The sequence below is a fragment of the Cydia fagiglandana genome, chromosome 5, assembly GCF_963556715.1.
Source record: "Cydia fagiglandana chromosome 5, ilCydFagi1.1, whole genome shotgun sequence".
NCBI lineage: Eukaryota > Metazoa > Arthropoda > Insecta > Lepidoptera > Tortricidae > Cydia > Cydia fagiglandana.
Window position 1 is genome coordinate 4,612,596 of NC_085936.1, and position 15,867 is coordinate 4,628,462.

The 15,867-nt window shown below is 39.0% G+C and overlaps 1 protein-coding gene across 1 annotated transcript in view; it reads left to right on the plus strand.

The window, feature by feature from the left end:
• The first annotated feature begins 537 nt into the window (after positions 1-537).
• LOC134664718 (xaa-Pro aminopeptidase 1) overlaps positions 538-15,867 on the plus strand; it is a 66,100-nt gene continuing 50,770 nt past the window's right edge. Inside the window, exon 1 of the mRNA XM_063521464.1 lies at positions 538-780. Within this exon, the coding sequence (XP_063377534.1) occupies positions 735-780 (46 nt within the window). The 5' untranslated portion in view covers positions 538-734. The remainder of the gene's footprint in view (positions 781-15,867) is intronic.

Consider the following 15,867-nt stretch of genomic DNA (forward strand, 5'->3'; position numbering starts at 1 on the left):
ATGATCGATTATTATAATGTACCTAGTTGAGGTACGGTCAGCCAAGAAAGTGGTCTACCACTTTTCGACTCTATTAATCAGATGATAGAGTCGAAAAGTGGTAGACCACTTTCTAGGCTGACTTTACTTGCCTTTCTAAAAATTTTGTTTCAAACTAATTTACCTACCTAACTATTTTGGCAGAATAAGCAACCAATTTTATTGTCACTACCACCTAAGACACTATTGTACCTATTTATTCTTTGCAAATAAATACTTACTTACCTATTATAACCCATACGGTAACTTTACTCTAATTTTTAAAGGTTAAGTTCTGAGTTAAGACAAAACATCGAGTTATACAGCGGAATCTACTTTTTTTCTTACAATAAGTACACTAGATTTATTTCAGACTATGTCCACAGTCTTACACCTTACGCCTGTTGAGTACCTACCAACAACTCTTTTTACCCGACTACGGCAACGCAAAAGGAGGGTTATGATACATCAATAAATATATTAAATTTATCCCAGTGGACATTTTGGACAACCCTAGCGTTGGGACTGAAGCGTCCCTGCTGAAACGCCATCCGCGCTCACTTTCAAACCACCACCTCCGGGCTTCGCACCATTCCCACCAAAATTAAATCCACTTGTTTATCCCCCTCTAACTCATAACGATAGTGACCTGACTTTAGGTATAGTTTGGATAACGATGACCGAGTGATTCAGTTAAACGTGCCGGTCTACGCGAGATGCATCTCTGGAAGATACAGCTTTTGTTCATCGTCTGCTTGGCAGGTAAGTGGTTTTAAAATGTTCTTGCGTATTAGGATTCAATGGTACTTCTTTAATCCTTCCGTCATCCTACGAGTTAATTAAGTGATCAGCGAAACTTAACTCGAACCCGCAGCCAACAAGCCGCTCTCGTACAATCGAAACTTGCTCGTTCGTTATTTCTTAAATCGTTACTTGAAACTATATGCGCGGCTAATCTAAGTTCATGTGATATTTCGATCGGCGGTTGATACCTGATTGTTCACTTGGCTATGGCCCCGTAACAATTTAACCCCTCAACTCTGGAAGGCACTTCAAATATCAAAAACCTCTAACTCACCCGTTATTTTCTATAAACTTTGTATGAAAGCGAGTGTGGGATATCGCGGCACGGAGGCACTTTTCTGCCGATGCCATATCTCGACAATGGGAGTTGAGTTGAGGGAGACAATTCTAACGGTTTGGAGATGAAGAATGCCGGCAAAAGAGTAAGGCGCTTATCACACTGCCGTCGCATGTCGTTGCGAAGTGCGATGGTGCGATTTTCTCCGCATCTTCGTCCAACGCACGATCTTCGTGCGTGACCTAAGCAAATTATAGAAAAAACTGCGGAAATAATTCGTGTAGTTTTGAAAATTGGTACAGGTATGCCTTGTGGTGTCCAGTGTATCTGGACACCGGTGCCCCATCCCCCGAGGACCTTTAGTATGTTTATATAGACACCACAAGGTATGCCTGTACCAATTTTCAAAACTACACGAATTATTTCCGCAGATTGCCCAAATTCGGCTTAATTTGACGTAGCTATACCTATCGCGTTTATAAAAAAAAACCGTACGGTACTCCATAGCAATTGACCATTAACCAGTACAAATTGGACCGTCAACTGTAACCGTCCGTTACCGTTTACGGCTCAAGTTGTAATGGTTAATGGTCAATTGTTCGGCCAACACTGCTGCACTCCACAGCTCGGTGTGGCATAGCCGCATAGGTAAATATTAGGTAACTCTCCTGCGGCGAACACCGCATCTCCATTATATCTGAAAGCACGAGTCGCACCTTCGCACAAGCCAATGTGATATACCGTGTGCGGTTTTTGCTTACAAATCGAAATTCTACAGTACAAAAGTTAAAAATCGCAACACCGGTCGCTCCGAAGCGCCTAAAATTCATTTCGTGGCTATTTACTTGTTCTGTTATGTAATGATGTGTTGTAATGTTAAGTGTAATTTTTTATTATCTTTTTCCTCTTTTTTTCTCTTTGTCTGTTACTTACCTATTTTTTTTTATGTCACGAATGAACTATTTCTATTTTCTATTTCTATTTCTAAAAGGGCCCACAGATTACCAGTTCGCCGGACGATATCAGCCTGTCAGTTGTTCAGAGTTTTAAAATTCTGCGTTTAATTGAAAGGCTGACGTCGTCCGGCGAACTGGTGGGCCCCTTAACACCTTTACGAACGCGAGATTTGTTTATTTCGTACGTGGATCGAGTATCGGCTGTGGAAGCACGGATCATGATTACACGGATCATCAGTTTGATTGTGCCAGGTGCCTCCAAGTTTGACGGCTGAAGAAGATGGCGCTGTATAAAACGTCGATGTCAAACGCCAAAGTGTTACCTACCTCATTCATATCATAATACATCGTGCTGAGTGAGCGCCATTTACATGAGCTGTCAAATTCGAGGTATGACTTTGACTATTTCGATTAGGTATCTAGTTAACTTGATTCAGCGTAACGCGTAACGTAACGCTGACGTCATGTGTCACGGACAATGTTATTCACCAAAGAACTTTAGTCATAACGTATCATAATCAGGTCAATTATTTAAAACTGGACTTTTATATTAAGCAATAAAGCTCAATGTTCTAATCTTGTACGGGCTGAAATACGAGGATCTCACAGTTACATTCTAACTTTATATCACTCAAATATAATTCAATAAAGCTACATCTTGATGAAATCGCTAATAAAAGTGAACTCTAGTACTGGTGAATAAAACTCAAAATATCATGACCAAATATATTTAGATGCGAGGTCTGCAAGGTAACTTTACAATTTCTATTCGAATTTTAAACAATCAACGCTACAAATTTAAGCTCACTGGCCAGCAATTCCGGAACTAAAGTTTTTCAATAGAAAGGAGGATGGGTCAATTATACATATTAGTGCTGCAGACATTTTGGACTAGTCATTGTGTTTTCACTTCTGTCGGCACTCCCGGAGTGCAACCCGTTGTTTTTTTTCATAATTTTAGCATCTATTTAAAAAAATTCCTAGGTATCAAATATAACTATAACCTATTTGAAGCTTTTACTAGGCTTTCAGTGATGTAAACGAGTAATAAAACGAAATAAAGCTGAGCGGGGTCGGACGCGCGCTTTTGGGTCACTTCCGATGGCTCATTTACACCGAACAGGGCTACATAATGAAAGGAAAACGTATCGATCACTATACAGAATGGTTTTTAAGTACACACCTACAAAACTAGACCTCAAAAAATACTATAGGTAGGTACTTAGGTACCGTAAAATGGGGTGAGTTGGGTGAAATTTGACTTTCCAACCTCGATAAAATTTTATTTTTACATGTGAAAACTGAATGGTGTATATAATAAGTGGTTCGGACGTATGTATTTTAGTTTGTATTTTATTTTGGGTAGTTTCATTTCATAACTTTGACGATAAAGAGGAAAACCCACCTCACCCCGTAGTGCTTCGTATTTGGGGTGAGAGGGTTTTTCATACAAAGGTGATTTTGGAAGATTGTTGGATCGATTTTTTTTATTATGTGTATTACTATAGCCCCATTTTAAACTGGAATACATTATTTTTGTAGCAGTAGCCTTAAAATCCCTTCTCACCGCCTTCTCAAACATTCTCTCCCCATTCATAACCCAACTCTCCCCGCGAAACCTACTCACCCCGTTTTACGGTATACAGATTGACTTGGTTGGTAATACAGAATCAATGCTTTAGACACATCTTCCCTAAACTAACCGCCTCAATTATTATAAGTGCTTTTAAAATAATAAAAAGTATTTTATTATTAAGTTTTAAGTGATACCATTTGCGATATTTAAATACAGCTAATGTTAACAACGGGGTTGTGTCACAGAATAACTAATAGTACTACGGGGTTGTGTCCTATGTTGATCAATAAACAGGCTGGTTTTAAATGTCTAGTCCTCTGTATAAGTTTAAAAATACAATTATATAGAGATAGTATAGTAGATCAATACAATTTTCTGGTTAGTCTGGCCCCATACCTGCTCATATTATAGGTGTAAGATTTTAACAAAATCTTGAATTTGCGAAGAAAATTGTGTCAGCATTGAAAATGTCGAGATCTAATCTATGATGGTCGTATTTGTCTACGTGACAGCGCGATAAAGGCAGTGTCCGTCGTTGTGACACTCGTTTTATCACTTGGAAATAGCCAACCATACATACCTAATAATTATTCGCCTGTTAAATTGATGAAATAGCATGTAAAGTTACAAGGTAGTAGAAGATTGCGCAGTATTGTAGGAAGATTATCTCATTTATTGTGTTTTAGTAATCGTTAGAATATCAACGACGAAAAATAATTATGTTGAATCAAATTCCACATAGGGTAAAACTGGGATAGATGCCCCGGGGGTATAGTTGCCTTGATTGCAATTACTCTGGTTTCGCGAATGAAACACATGTTATATTATTTATCTATCGAAAGACTCTGCTATTACAACTAAGATGACCGTGTTGCATGTCTCTGTGCAATTGCATGGGACGGCTAGGTGCGATCAAAGTTTTTGTGCGATAAATATCCTCTTTCTCGACGGGGCATCTGTCCTAAACGTAATTTACATGGATTAGGCAACTATCCCCTAAGTCTCAAAATTTAGAGGTCCGCAATAATCGCCAATACTCTGGAAATATCAAAGATAATGTTTATTCCTTTCATAAAATTGAAGATAATATACCAAAGTACGTCTGTTTCACAAATAAGGCCTGTTTTTGTACTAAAAGATAACAAGAAATTTCAAAAAGGGGCATCTAACCCACTTTTACCCTAATTATGACTTTTTTCTTACTTTTTGATTTATCATTAAAACTTTTATCAACCAATAATTCGTTCCTTCCTCTGATCAGTGTTGCATTGACATTTTAACAGCAGGTAAACTATATATAATTGAACCGGTTAAAATGTCGACTAAGCCGTTGAAGGTTCTCACCATACACCCAACGAGTGTGACACGATCCACCCAGGGATAAGAAAGGGACAGCGAAGGCATCCCGGGCTGAGCGTGAGAAAAACGGGACGCCGCGGTTCCTTGGTCATTAGGGGAACAGGGATAACCAGGAGGTGGCTAGGGAATGTAAGGATTCTCCTTTCTTAGGCGTGTTCGGATTCAAGGTCCTTGATACAATTGTTACATTGTTATCTCTCGTACATGCCTACGTACGAGAGAGAACACAGAAAAGAGAGAAAAAGAGATTCATTCATGCAACATGCAACTAGTCATGTAGTGCATATTCGGGTCAAGACAATTTTCTGCATGGCATTTGCGACAAAGTGTGGCAATGTCATCGTTAATGTTAAATTTCAATTAATGGCTATGTTTCAAGTTGCTTCAAACAAAAACGTCACTTTTGACACTGACACATAGTATACAGGGCGTCCCAAGACTATGGGACATCAAGGGAAAGTACTGCTTTTGCTGAAAGAAGACATTATTTTAATTTAAAAAACAATTAAAACTGCATTCATAGATTTTTAAATAATTACATGGTCGAACCGGGAATCGAACCCGCTACACGAGAAAAAAAATCACCTGTAGTTTTATCATACCGATCGAAAGGCTTCATCATAAGGATTTTTTTTTGCTAAATAACATAGTGTCAGAAATAAAAGGAAGACCATGAATTTTAACATTTGATGTGAAATTTAGCGAAATAATCAAAAGAGTGCGACTTTGTAAAATTTAACAGAATGGGACTCATTTTGAGCATTTGATAAAATAAATTGATTAATTTTGAATGAAAAATGTTAAAATTCATGGTCTTCCTTTTATTTCTGACACTATGTTATTTAGCAAAAAATAATCCTTAAATATGACGAATCCTTTCGATCGGTATGATAAAACTACAGGTTGATTTTTTTTCTCGTGTAGCGGGTTCGATTACTTCGATTCCCGGTTCGACCATGGAATTATTTAAAAATATTTTTTTCTCAAACATGCAATGAAATATTGATGTTATGTTCCTTATAATAGGCTGCGAAGTATGACGTTTCAGGTGCGGCTAGGACAAAAGGTCGTTAATGGAATTTCATACACATCTTGCAGGCCTAGGCCGGCAAAGTCCTCTTTTTTAATTTTCAATTCACAGATATTTGTGACACAGCATCGTGGCATTCATCCATTAAAAAAAAACTAGAGGCAGTATTTGCTTTATGGTTCGTAATGACATTCTGCCACTACGCCTATAAAAAAAAACAAAAAACAATGTTTGCTATAATTTGCAGTTTTATTTGTATAAAATCAACATGAACTTAATAAATAATACATTCTATAATTTTATAATTTTAAATTATAAATTTAACTACACAAACAAAAACATTTAAAATATTTCATCTAAACGTTAGCGGTAAAAAGGTCTACTCAAACACGCGTAGTTATATTTTTTTAATTGTTATGGAGGTAAAGTTGAAAAATATTCATTCTGTTTTATTGGATTTATGGTGCGTTGTTGATTTTTTGACTTTAATATGAGTTCCAACGAAATAATGAAATTAATATTAATTGTAATCGTAGGTGTTGGAATTGGCAGCGTAAGCAGAATTGATTTTAAATAAGTCAAAGACGAAGTATGTATATGGTTGCTTATGGCAATTTTATTATTTGAGAAACTAAGAAAAATGGCTTACAGTTTATTAGAAACAGTTTTGTGGCATATTTTAAATGAATGTAACTACAAATTCGTCAACACTGTGGAAATTATACTTATTTACTCCATGCATAAAGCAACGATGTATGTGAAACATGATATCAATATGAAAGACTATGTAAACTTATGTGACGAAAACGACAGTCAGACGGATACAAGGCGAAAAAATCAAAGATACATGAAAATATACGGGTAGTAAAAATACACGACTCGTGTAAAACATACGCGTGATAATGATATAGGTACGTGTTGGTTATATTTTGGGTGTAGTTTACTTTTAGTTTTTTCTATAAATAAAACTTGGGTTTCGTGGATTTTTTATTTTATTTATTTCATTGCATGTTTGAGAAAAGCACTATACATACCTCGGCGGGAAATGGGGTTGCCCGCGCTCAGACCTATCCGGCCTCGCTTCGCTCGGCCGTCTATATGTCTTCGGCCGGCAACCCCTTTCGTCCCGGCCTCTGTAGTAATGTACTATTAAGATGTAAAATTCCTACGTATGAAAATTTAAATATACATTAATTCTTATTAAATCCATAATTATATAATTAAATAAGGTAATACCTTTAAAAATCTATGAATGCAGTTTAAATTGTTTTTTAAATTAAAATAATGTCTTATTTCGGCAAGATATCCTATCTACGATATTTAAGGTACTTTGCCTTGATGTCCTAGTCTTGGGACGCCCTGTATACTATGTGTTAGTGTCAAAAGTTACGTTTTTGTTTGAAGAAACGTTACATTTGACGCTCACATAATATCTAATCCATATCGTTTCTAGATCTATTAATTGACGTATCTTAAAGTTCGAACCGGGCAGCCTGTTCCAAGACCGAACTTTGCACACTCCGCAAAATCACACACCGCACATCATAAAGGCAGTCATAACGCGGCGCGCCCGCGGCGCCCGGCGCTCCCCTGACATTTATCCGTAGCCCATAAAAAGAAACACCCACCAGGGCAGCATGGCCGCCGAGGCGCTACAGCCGCGCCCTGGAAGACGGCCTACTGACCTGCATTGGTGCAACCCTTGTCATTATTCTGCACGATTACTACGATTACACACACGCAACGCAATTCTTGACATGTACGTTTTCTAAAATAAATATTGAAAACCTGATTCTCACAGATCCTGCGGACGCAGCACGGTTCCATTTTTATCGCATGTCGCTTTGCCCGTCCCTTTCGCACTTACATACTTGTTAGAACGTGACAGGCATGGTGACAAGCGATAAAAAGGCCAGTCAGACTCGCGCACTAAGGGTTCCGTACCAAAACATTTTGCGTACAATACGCATAAACGTCCAAAAAAATAACTTTTGTTTTACAGGAGCCCCACATAAATATTTATTTTATAATATTTTGTTTTTAGTCTTTAAAAAACAAGAAGAGCGCTCTTACAAGAAAAGTCGAAATAATGCAAAATTGATGATACTAGTCGACGAAATTCAGGACTTTGTGCTCATTATTAGAAACAATGAGTACTTGTTCCAGTAAAAGCGTCTTCTTATCTTTTTAAATATCGTTGTAAATATTAGAAAAAGGACTTATTAAATTAGTAATGAATTTTTTTCTGATGGTCGTTTCCGAAAAACCCCGTGAAGCACTGAACGGCAAGCTCTTATTTAGAAATGTTGAGAAGTTTACTCTGCTAAACCTGGCTATTTTGTATTACTAATACCCTGTACTTTCGGCATATCAAACGATATTTTTTCTACATACCTTTGAGAAAGAGAAAATCAAAGTAAAACGAACTCAATTTTCTCTCCGAAACAAGTGTCAATTTCTACGAAAATCTACTTAATATCGAAGTCATTTTCATACTCAAGCAATCTGCAACGTTTGCTTATACTGTTGGTATACATTAGTGTTTATGAAATTCTACTATAATTTTTTGGCAATTTTTTGAAAACTACTCTATATTACCGATGACGCGCGCTCGCCAGCTCAGTGCCGCGGCAGAGCTTGTACAGGCAGGACGTGTGTCGGTCGGCTCCGCACATTTTCAACGGCGACGACGAGGTTTTTTATCATTGTGTGCGGCGGGCGCCGTGTAAAACGCTATACTGTGTGCGTGTAAACCGCAACGAGAGACTTTGATCCTAGCACTGTTTTTATAGTATTATAATTTATAATGGTACAGTTTAATAAACTACCGGACAAGATTAAAAATATTTGAAACGACCTGACATTCTATATGTATTTATTTGACTCAAGATAGTACTCAGGGTCTGATGATGGAGCCGGAAGGTGGTCACCGGTACCAATCAACCATGCAACTAAACCACTTCGTGTTTGGGCACGTTTGATTCGGCTCAACAAGATCTTTGACTTAAGATAGTACTCAGGGTCTGATGATGGAGCCGGAAGGTGGTCACCAGTACCAGTCAACCATGCAACTAAACCACTTCGTGTTTGGGCTCGTTTGATTCGTCTCAACAAGATCTTTGACACAAGATAGTACTCAGGGTCTGATGATGGAGCCGGAAGGTGGTCACCGGTACCAATCAACCATGCAACTAAACCACTTCGTGTTTAGGCTCGTTTTATTCGTCTTAACAAGATCTTTGACACAAGATAGTACTCAGGGTCTGATGATGGAGCCGGAAGGTGGTCACCGGTACCAATCAACCATGCAACTAAACCACTTCGTGTTTGGGCTCGTTTGATTCGTCTCAACAAGATCTTTGACACAAGATAGTACTCAGGGTCTGATGATGGAGCCGGAAGGTGGTCACCGGTACCAATCAACCATGCAACTAAACCACTTCGTGTTTAGGCTCGTTTTATTCGTCTCAACAAGATCTTTGACACAAGATAGTACTCAGGGTCTGATGATGGAGCCGGAAGGTGGTCACCGGTACCAATCAACCATGCAACTAAACCACTTCGTGTTTAGGCTCGTTTTATTCGTCTCAACAAGATCTTTGACACAAGATAGTACTCAGGGTCTGATGATGGAGCCGGAAGGTGGTCACCAGTACCAATCAACCATGCAACTAAACCACTTCGTGTTTAGGCTCGTTTTATTCGTCTCAACAAGATCTTTGACACAAGATAGTACTCAGGGTCTGATGATGGAGCCGGAAGGTGGTCACCGGTACCAATCAACCATGCAACTAAACCACTTCGTGTTTAGGCTCGTTTTATTCGTCTCAACAAGATCTTTGACACAAGATAGTACTCAGGGTCTGATGATGGAGCCGGAAGGTGGTCACCGGTACTAATCAACCATGCAAATAAACCACTTCGTGTTTGGGCTCGTTTGATTCGTCTCAACAAGATCTTTGACACAAGATAGTACTCAGGGTCTGATGATGGAGCCGGAAGGTGGTCACCGGTACCAATCAACCATGCAACTAAACCACTTCGTGTTTAGGCTCGTTTTATTCGTCTCAACAAGATCTTTGACACAAGATAGTACTCAGGGTCTGATGATGGAGCCGGAAGGTGGTCACCGGTACCAATCAACCATGCAACTAAACCACTTCGTGTTTAGGCTCGTTTTATTCGTCTCAACAAGATCTTTGACACAAGATAGTACTCAGGGTCTGATGATGGAGCCGGAAGGTGGTCACCAGTACCAATCAACCATGCAACTAAACCACTTCGTGTTTAGGCTCGTTTTATTCGTCTCAACAAGATCTTTGACACAAGATAGTACTCAGGGTCTGATGATGGAGCCGGAAGGTGGTCACCGGTACCAATCAACCATGCAACTAAACCACTTCGTGTTTAGGCTCGTTTTATTCGTCTCAACAAGATCTTTGACACAAGATAGTACTCAGGGTCTGATGATGGAGCCGGAAGGTGGTCACCGGTACTAATCAACCATGCAAATAAACCACTTCGTGTTTGGGCTCGTTTGATTCGTCTCAACAAGATCTTTGACACAAGATAGTACTCAGGGTCTGATGATGGAGCCGGAAGGTGGTCACCGGTACCAATCAACCATGCAACTAAACCACTTCGTGTTTAGGCTCGTTTTATTCGTCTTAACAAGATCTTTGACACAACATAGTTCTCAGGGTCTGATGATGGAGCCGGAAGGTGGTCACCGGTACTAATCAACCATGCAACTAAACCATTTCGTGTTTGGGCTCGTTTGATTCGGCTCAACAAGATCTTTGACTTAAGATAGTACTCAGGGTCTGATGATGGAGCCGGAAGGTGGTCACCAGTACCAATCAACCATGCAACTAAACCACTTCGTGTTTAGGCTCGTTTTATTCGTCTCAACAAGATCTTTGACACAAGATAGTACTCAGGGTCTGATGATGGAGCCGGAAGGTGGTCACCGGTACCAATCAACCATGCAACTAAACCACTTCGTGTTTAGGCTCGTTTTATTCGTCTCAACAAGATCTTTGACACAAGATAGTACTCAGGGTCTGATGATGGAGCCGGAAGGTGGTCACCGGTACTAATCAACCATGCAACTAAACCACTTCGTGTTTGGGCTCGTTTGATTCGTCTCAACAAGATCTTTGACACAAGATAGTACTCAGGGTCTGATGATGGAGCCGGAAGGTGGTCACCGGTACCAATCAACCATGCAACTAAACCACTTCGTGTTTGGGCTCGTTTGATTAGTCTCAACAAGATCTTTGACACTGAAGATACACAAGGTTTGATTATGGAGCTGAAAGGTGGCCACGGGTACCAGTCTATCATGTAACAGTATCATGAGGACAGAAGACGATTGAGGATTGACCGATCAATTCGAATTAACGATTATTAATCGTCAATCTTCAATCAGTAGATTTAGAATTAGTTTCGTCAATCGTCAATTCGAATTGATCGGTCAATTCTCAATCGTCAATCGTCAATTCGAATTGATTTTTTGCCAACACTGCTATCATGTAACTGAACCACTTCATGTTTGGGCTCGTTTGATTCGTCTCAACAAGACCTTGGACACAAGTTAGTACTTAGGGTCTGATGATGGAGCTGGACTGTGGCCACGGGTCCCAGTCTACTATGTAACTGAACCACTTCGTGTTTGGGCTCGTTTGATTCGTCGCAACAAGATCTTTGACACAAGATACTACTCAGGGTCTGATGATGGAGCTCGAAGGTGGCGACGGGTACCAGTCTATCACATAACTGAACCACTTCGTGTTTGGGCTTCGTGTTTGGTTTATCACCTAGTGTCAAAGATCTTGTTGAGACGAATCAAACGAGCCTAAACACGAAGTCGTTTATTTGCATGGTTGATTGGTACCGGTGACCACCTTCCAGCTCCATCATCAGACTCTGAGTATCACCTAGTGTCAAAGATCTTGTTGAGACTAATCAAACGAGCCTAAACATGAAGTGGTTTAGTTGCATGGTTGATTGGTACCGGTGACCACCTTCCGGCTCCATCATCAGACTCTGAGTATCACCTAGTGTCAAAGATCTTGTTGAGACTAGTCAAACGAGCCTAAACATGAAGTGGTTTAGTTGCATGGTTGATTGGTACCGGTGACCACCTTCCAGCTCCATCATCAGACTCTGAGTATCACCTAGTCTCAAAGATCTTGTTGAGACTAGTCAAACGAGCCTAAACATGAAGTGGTTTAGTTGCATGGTTGATTGGTACCGGTAGCCAACTTCCAGCTCCATCATCAGACTCTGAGTACTGTCTTGTGTCAAAGATCTTGTTGAGACGAATCAAACGAGCCCAAACACGAAATTGTTTAGTTACATGAGAGACTGGTACCCGTGGCCACCTTCCAGCTCCATCATCAGACCCTGTGTATCTTCAATGTTAAAGATCTTGTTGAGATGAATCAAACGAGCCCAAACACGAAGTGGTTTAGTTACATGATAGACTGGTACTTGTGGCCACCTTCCAGCTCCATCATCAGACCTTGTGTATCTTCAGTTTCTTGTAACTTGTTTCTTGTAAATAAGCGAGTACCTACAATTTCTTTCGAGTTATATACGTTCATAAGTACGAGTATGGGGCTATTCATAAATTACGTCGTTTCAAATGGGAGGAGGGGGGGAGGGGGTCTGGACATCGGATGATGGTAGCATGACGCAGGAGGAAACAGAGTCATCCGAAGCATGATTGTTGGATGATTTGAGGGATGGGGGGTCAAAAATAGATGACGTAATTTATGAACAGCCCCTATGTACATTTGCACTGCATTTAGTATTTTCGTACTTACCAAATAACAGTTTTAGGACTTTATAAGTTAAGTACAGTTAGTGTTGTTATGGTTGATTTCAATATGCTTCGCGAAGGATCAAGAATGTTTAATCCATCATTGTAGTGCGAGTGTGGTAGAAGGGATCGGAATACTGAGCTCGCACGGCCTGCCGCAGCGCGTAAAATACCTAAACTCGCTCAACCCCGAAATGTAATAGCACTCTTATTAGCAGTCACATAACTATACCTAATACCGGGTGTGGCCTGGAATATGAGCAAAAAATTAAACTGTAGGCTGTACTCCTCATACTGACCAACATTTGTTCAGCGACTTTTAAAAATAACTTGTGGTTTGATTTTTAATGCACTTTAAAGTTTATTCTAAGACGCAATGTATTGCGAATTTTGTTATGTTTAAGTCGTGACAAGCAACGTCAATCACAATGATATGGCGTGGCGATGGGGTCCATTGAAGATAATTTTTAAAAGTTGTAGTACAAAAGTGCCACCGTTTGAGGAGTACAATCTATGTTTTATATAATTATTTGTTCATGTTACAGGCCACACCCGGTATACCCAGTACCTATACGGTACTATACTATACCTAACTTCGTACTTTCTACGAGTATAAAGCTTCTCTTTACAATAATGTCTATATTAAAAACATCTAGACACGCGGCAGCGTGTCAAGCCAAGTTCAAGCAAAGGAACTGGCTAGCCAGCGCCAAGAGTAATATTACACGAACCACTTGGTGCCACTTTTGACCCTTCTATAACTCAAAACATCTTTAACGTAAACACATAAAACTACGTGTGTTTAATTATATCCATAAGGACATCTAGAAGCCCAAATTTCATGAAGCTAGCTCAAACGGTTATAAAGATATGAAGGTCAAAAAGTCGTAAATTTTAAGACTGACTGACATACCTATAGTACCTAAACCTAACCTACTTCCAGATGACCTAGAAGGATGAAATTTGGAATCCAGCTCAGTTATTGTGTGAAAGCGTAGGAAAAAATCTAAAAATTAAAAAAAGTTATAAAATAGGGGGGGTCCCCATACAAAAAAAACCATTTTTTATTGTGACTGACATATAAGTACCTAAACCTAACCTACTTCCAGATGACCTAGAAGGATGAAATTTGGAATCCAGCTCAGTTGTTGTGTGAAAGTGTAGGAAAAAATCTAAAAATAAAAAAAAGTTATAAAATAGGGGGGGTCCCCATACAAAAAAAACCATTTTTTATTGTGACTGACATATAAGTACCTAAACCTAACCTACTTCCAGATGACCTAGAAGGATGAAATTTGGAATCCAGCTCAGTTATTGTGTGAAAGCGTAGGAAAAAATCTAAAAATAAAAAAGAGTTATAAAATAGGGGGGGTCCCCATACAAAAAAAACCATTTTTTATTGTGACTGACATATAAGTACCTAAACCTAACCTACTTCCAGATGACCTAGAAGGATGAAATTTGGAATCCAGCTCGGTTATTGTGTGTAAGCGTAGGAAAAAATCTAAAAGCAAGAAAAAGTTAATAAATAGGGGGGTCCCCATACAAATTTCTTTTTTATTGTGACTGACATATAGTACCTAAACCTAACCTACTTCCAGATGACCTAGAAGGATTAAATTTGGAATACAGCTCGGTAATTGTGTGTAAGCGTAGGAAAAAATCTAAAAATAAAAAAAGTTAAAAAATAGGGCACCACATAATTAATACAAAGAACAGAAGTAAAAAACATGCAGCGGAAACACAAGAAAAAACATTAAATCTCAATACCTGCCTAGTTTTCTTTACAAAAAGTATTGATATCCCATCAAAAACATAAATGTAAAAAAGGAGAGCCAAGTTCAATACAAAAATTATGCTTGGCTGTGGGGTTCGCCGCAAAAAGAATGGAGATCTAAATGAGTGCCAAGTTCTATGCAAAATCCAAATATGTATTTATAGGAACAAAATAACATTATAAACAAGTATTAAACTCTATTTCTTTGCTTTATTGGATACCTATAACAATTGCTGTTATTTGAAAAAAATGTGAGATCTTAAAGTAGGTTAGATTTGGCTTGGCCAGTTTTTATCAGAATTACAAAATATATATGTTGAATAACTTTATAAAATGACTGATGTAATAAAAACTGGCCAAGTCAAATCTAACCTGCTTTAAGATCTCAAATTTTTTTCAAATAACAGCAATTGTTATAGGTATCCAATAAAGCAAAGAAATAGAGTTTAATACTTGTTTATAATGTTATTTTGTTCCTATAAATACATATTTGGATTTTGCATAGAACTTGGCACTCATTTAGATCTCCATTCTTTTTGCGGCGAACCCCACAGCCAAGCATAATTTTTGTATTGAACTTGGCTCTCCTTTTTTACATTTATGTTTTTGATGGGATCAAAATGACAGAACAGATTTGCAAAGCAAGAGTGATGATGTCAAGCGGTCAGTCAGGCAAAGGTAACGGGGTCAGGTGGAGGGGGGTGGGGGGTGACAAATGATGCCCGTTGTCTTTATAGCTCAAGGGAGTGAAGGGCTGCTATAAATACCCTGAGGGTCGCACCGGTGTTCTGTTTTAATACTGATTTGGCAATGTCACGTTTTTGGTTATATTTATATGTGTCTACTTCAACACGATTGTTAAACATTGCCAGTTAAAGTCAGACCGTAAAAAGTCTGCAGCGATTTGGATAGCCCACGCAGTGCAAGTGTAATTTTAAACGTCAAATTTCTATGAAATTATAACGTATAAATAACACTTACGCTGCGTGGGCTATCAAATCCGCTGCAGACTTTTATTGGTGCGACTACAGTTTGATAAAAGCTTCAAAACAGTAATGTTGCCGTGACTTAGGTACGTCTAAAATCGCTATATTAAGAGCTTGCGTGGGAATGTAGATCCAACACGTAGAGGCCCTTGGAGAGCGTTAATGTCATGTCATGTAAAAAGCCTGCTGGAACTCATGAACCAGTCTATGGATTGAAGTTTGGGTGGACAAATGAGACTGCGTTATTGCAAAGACGTC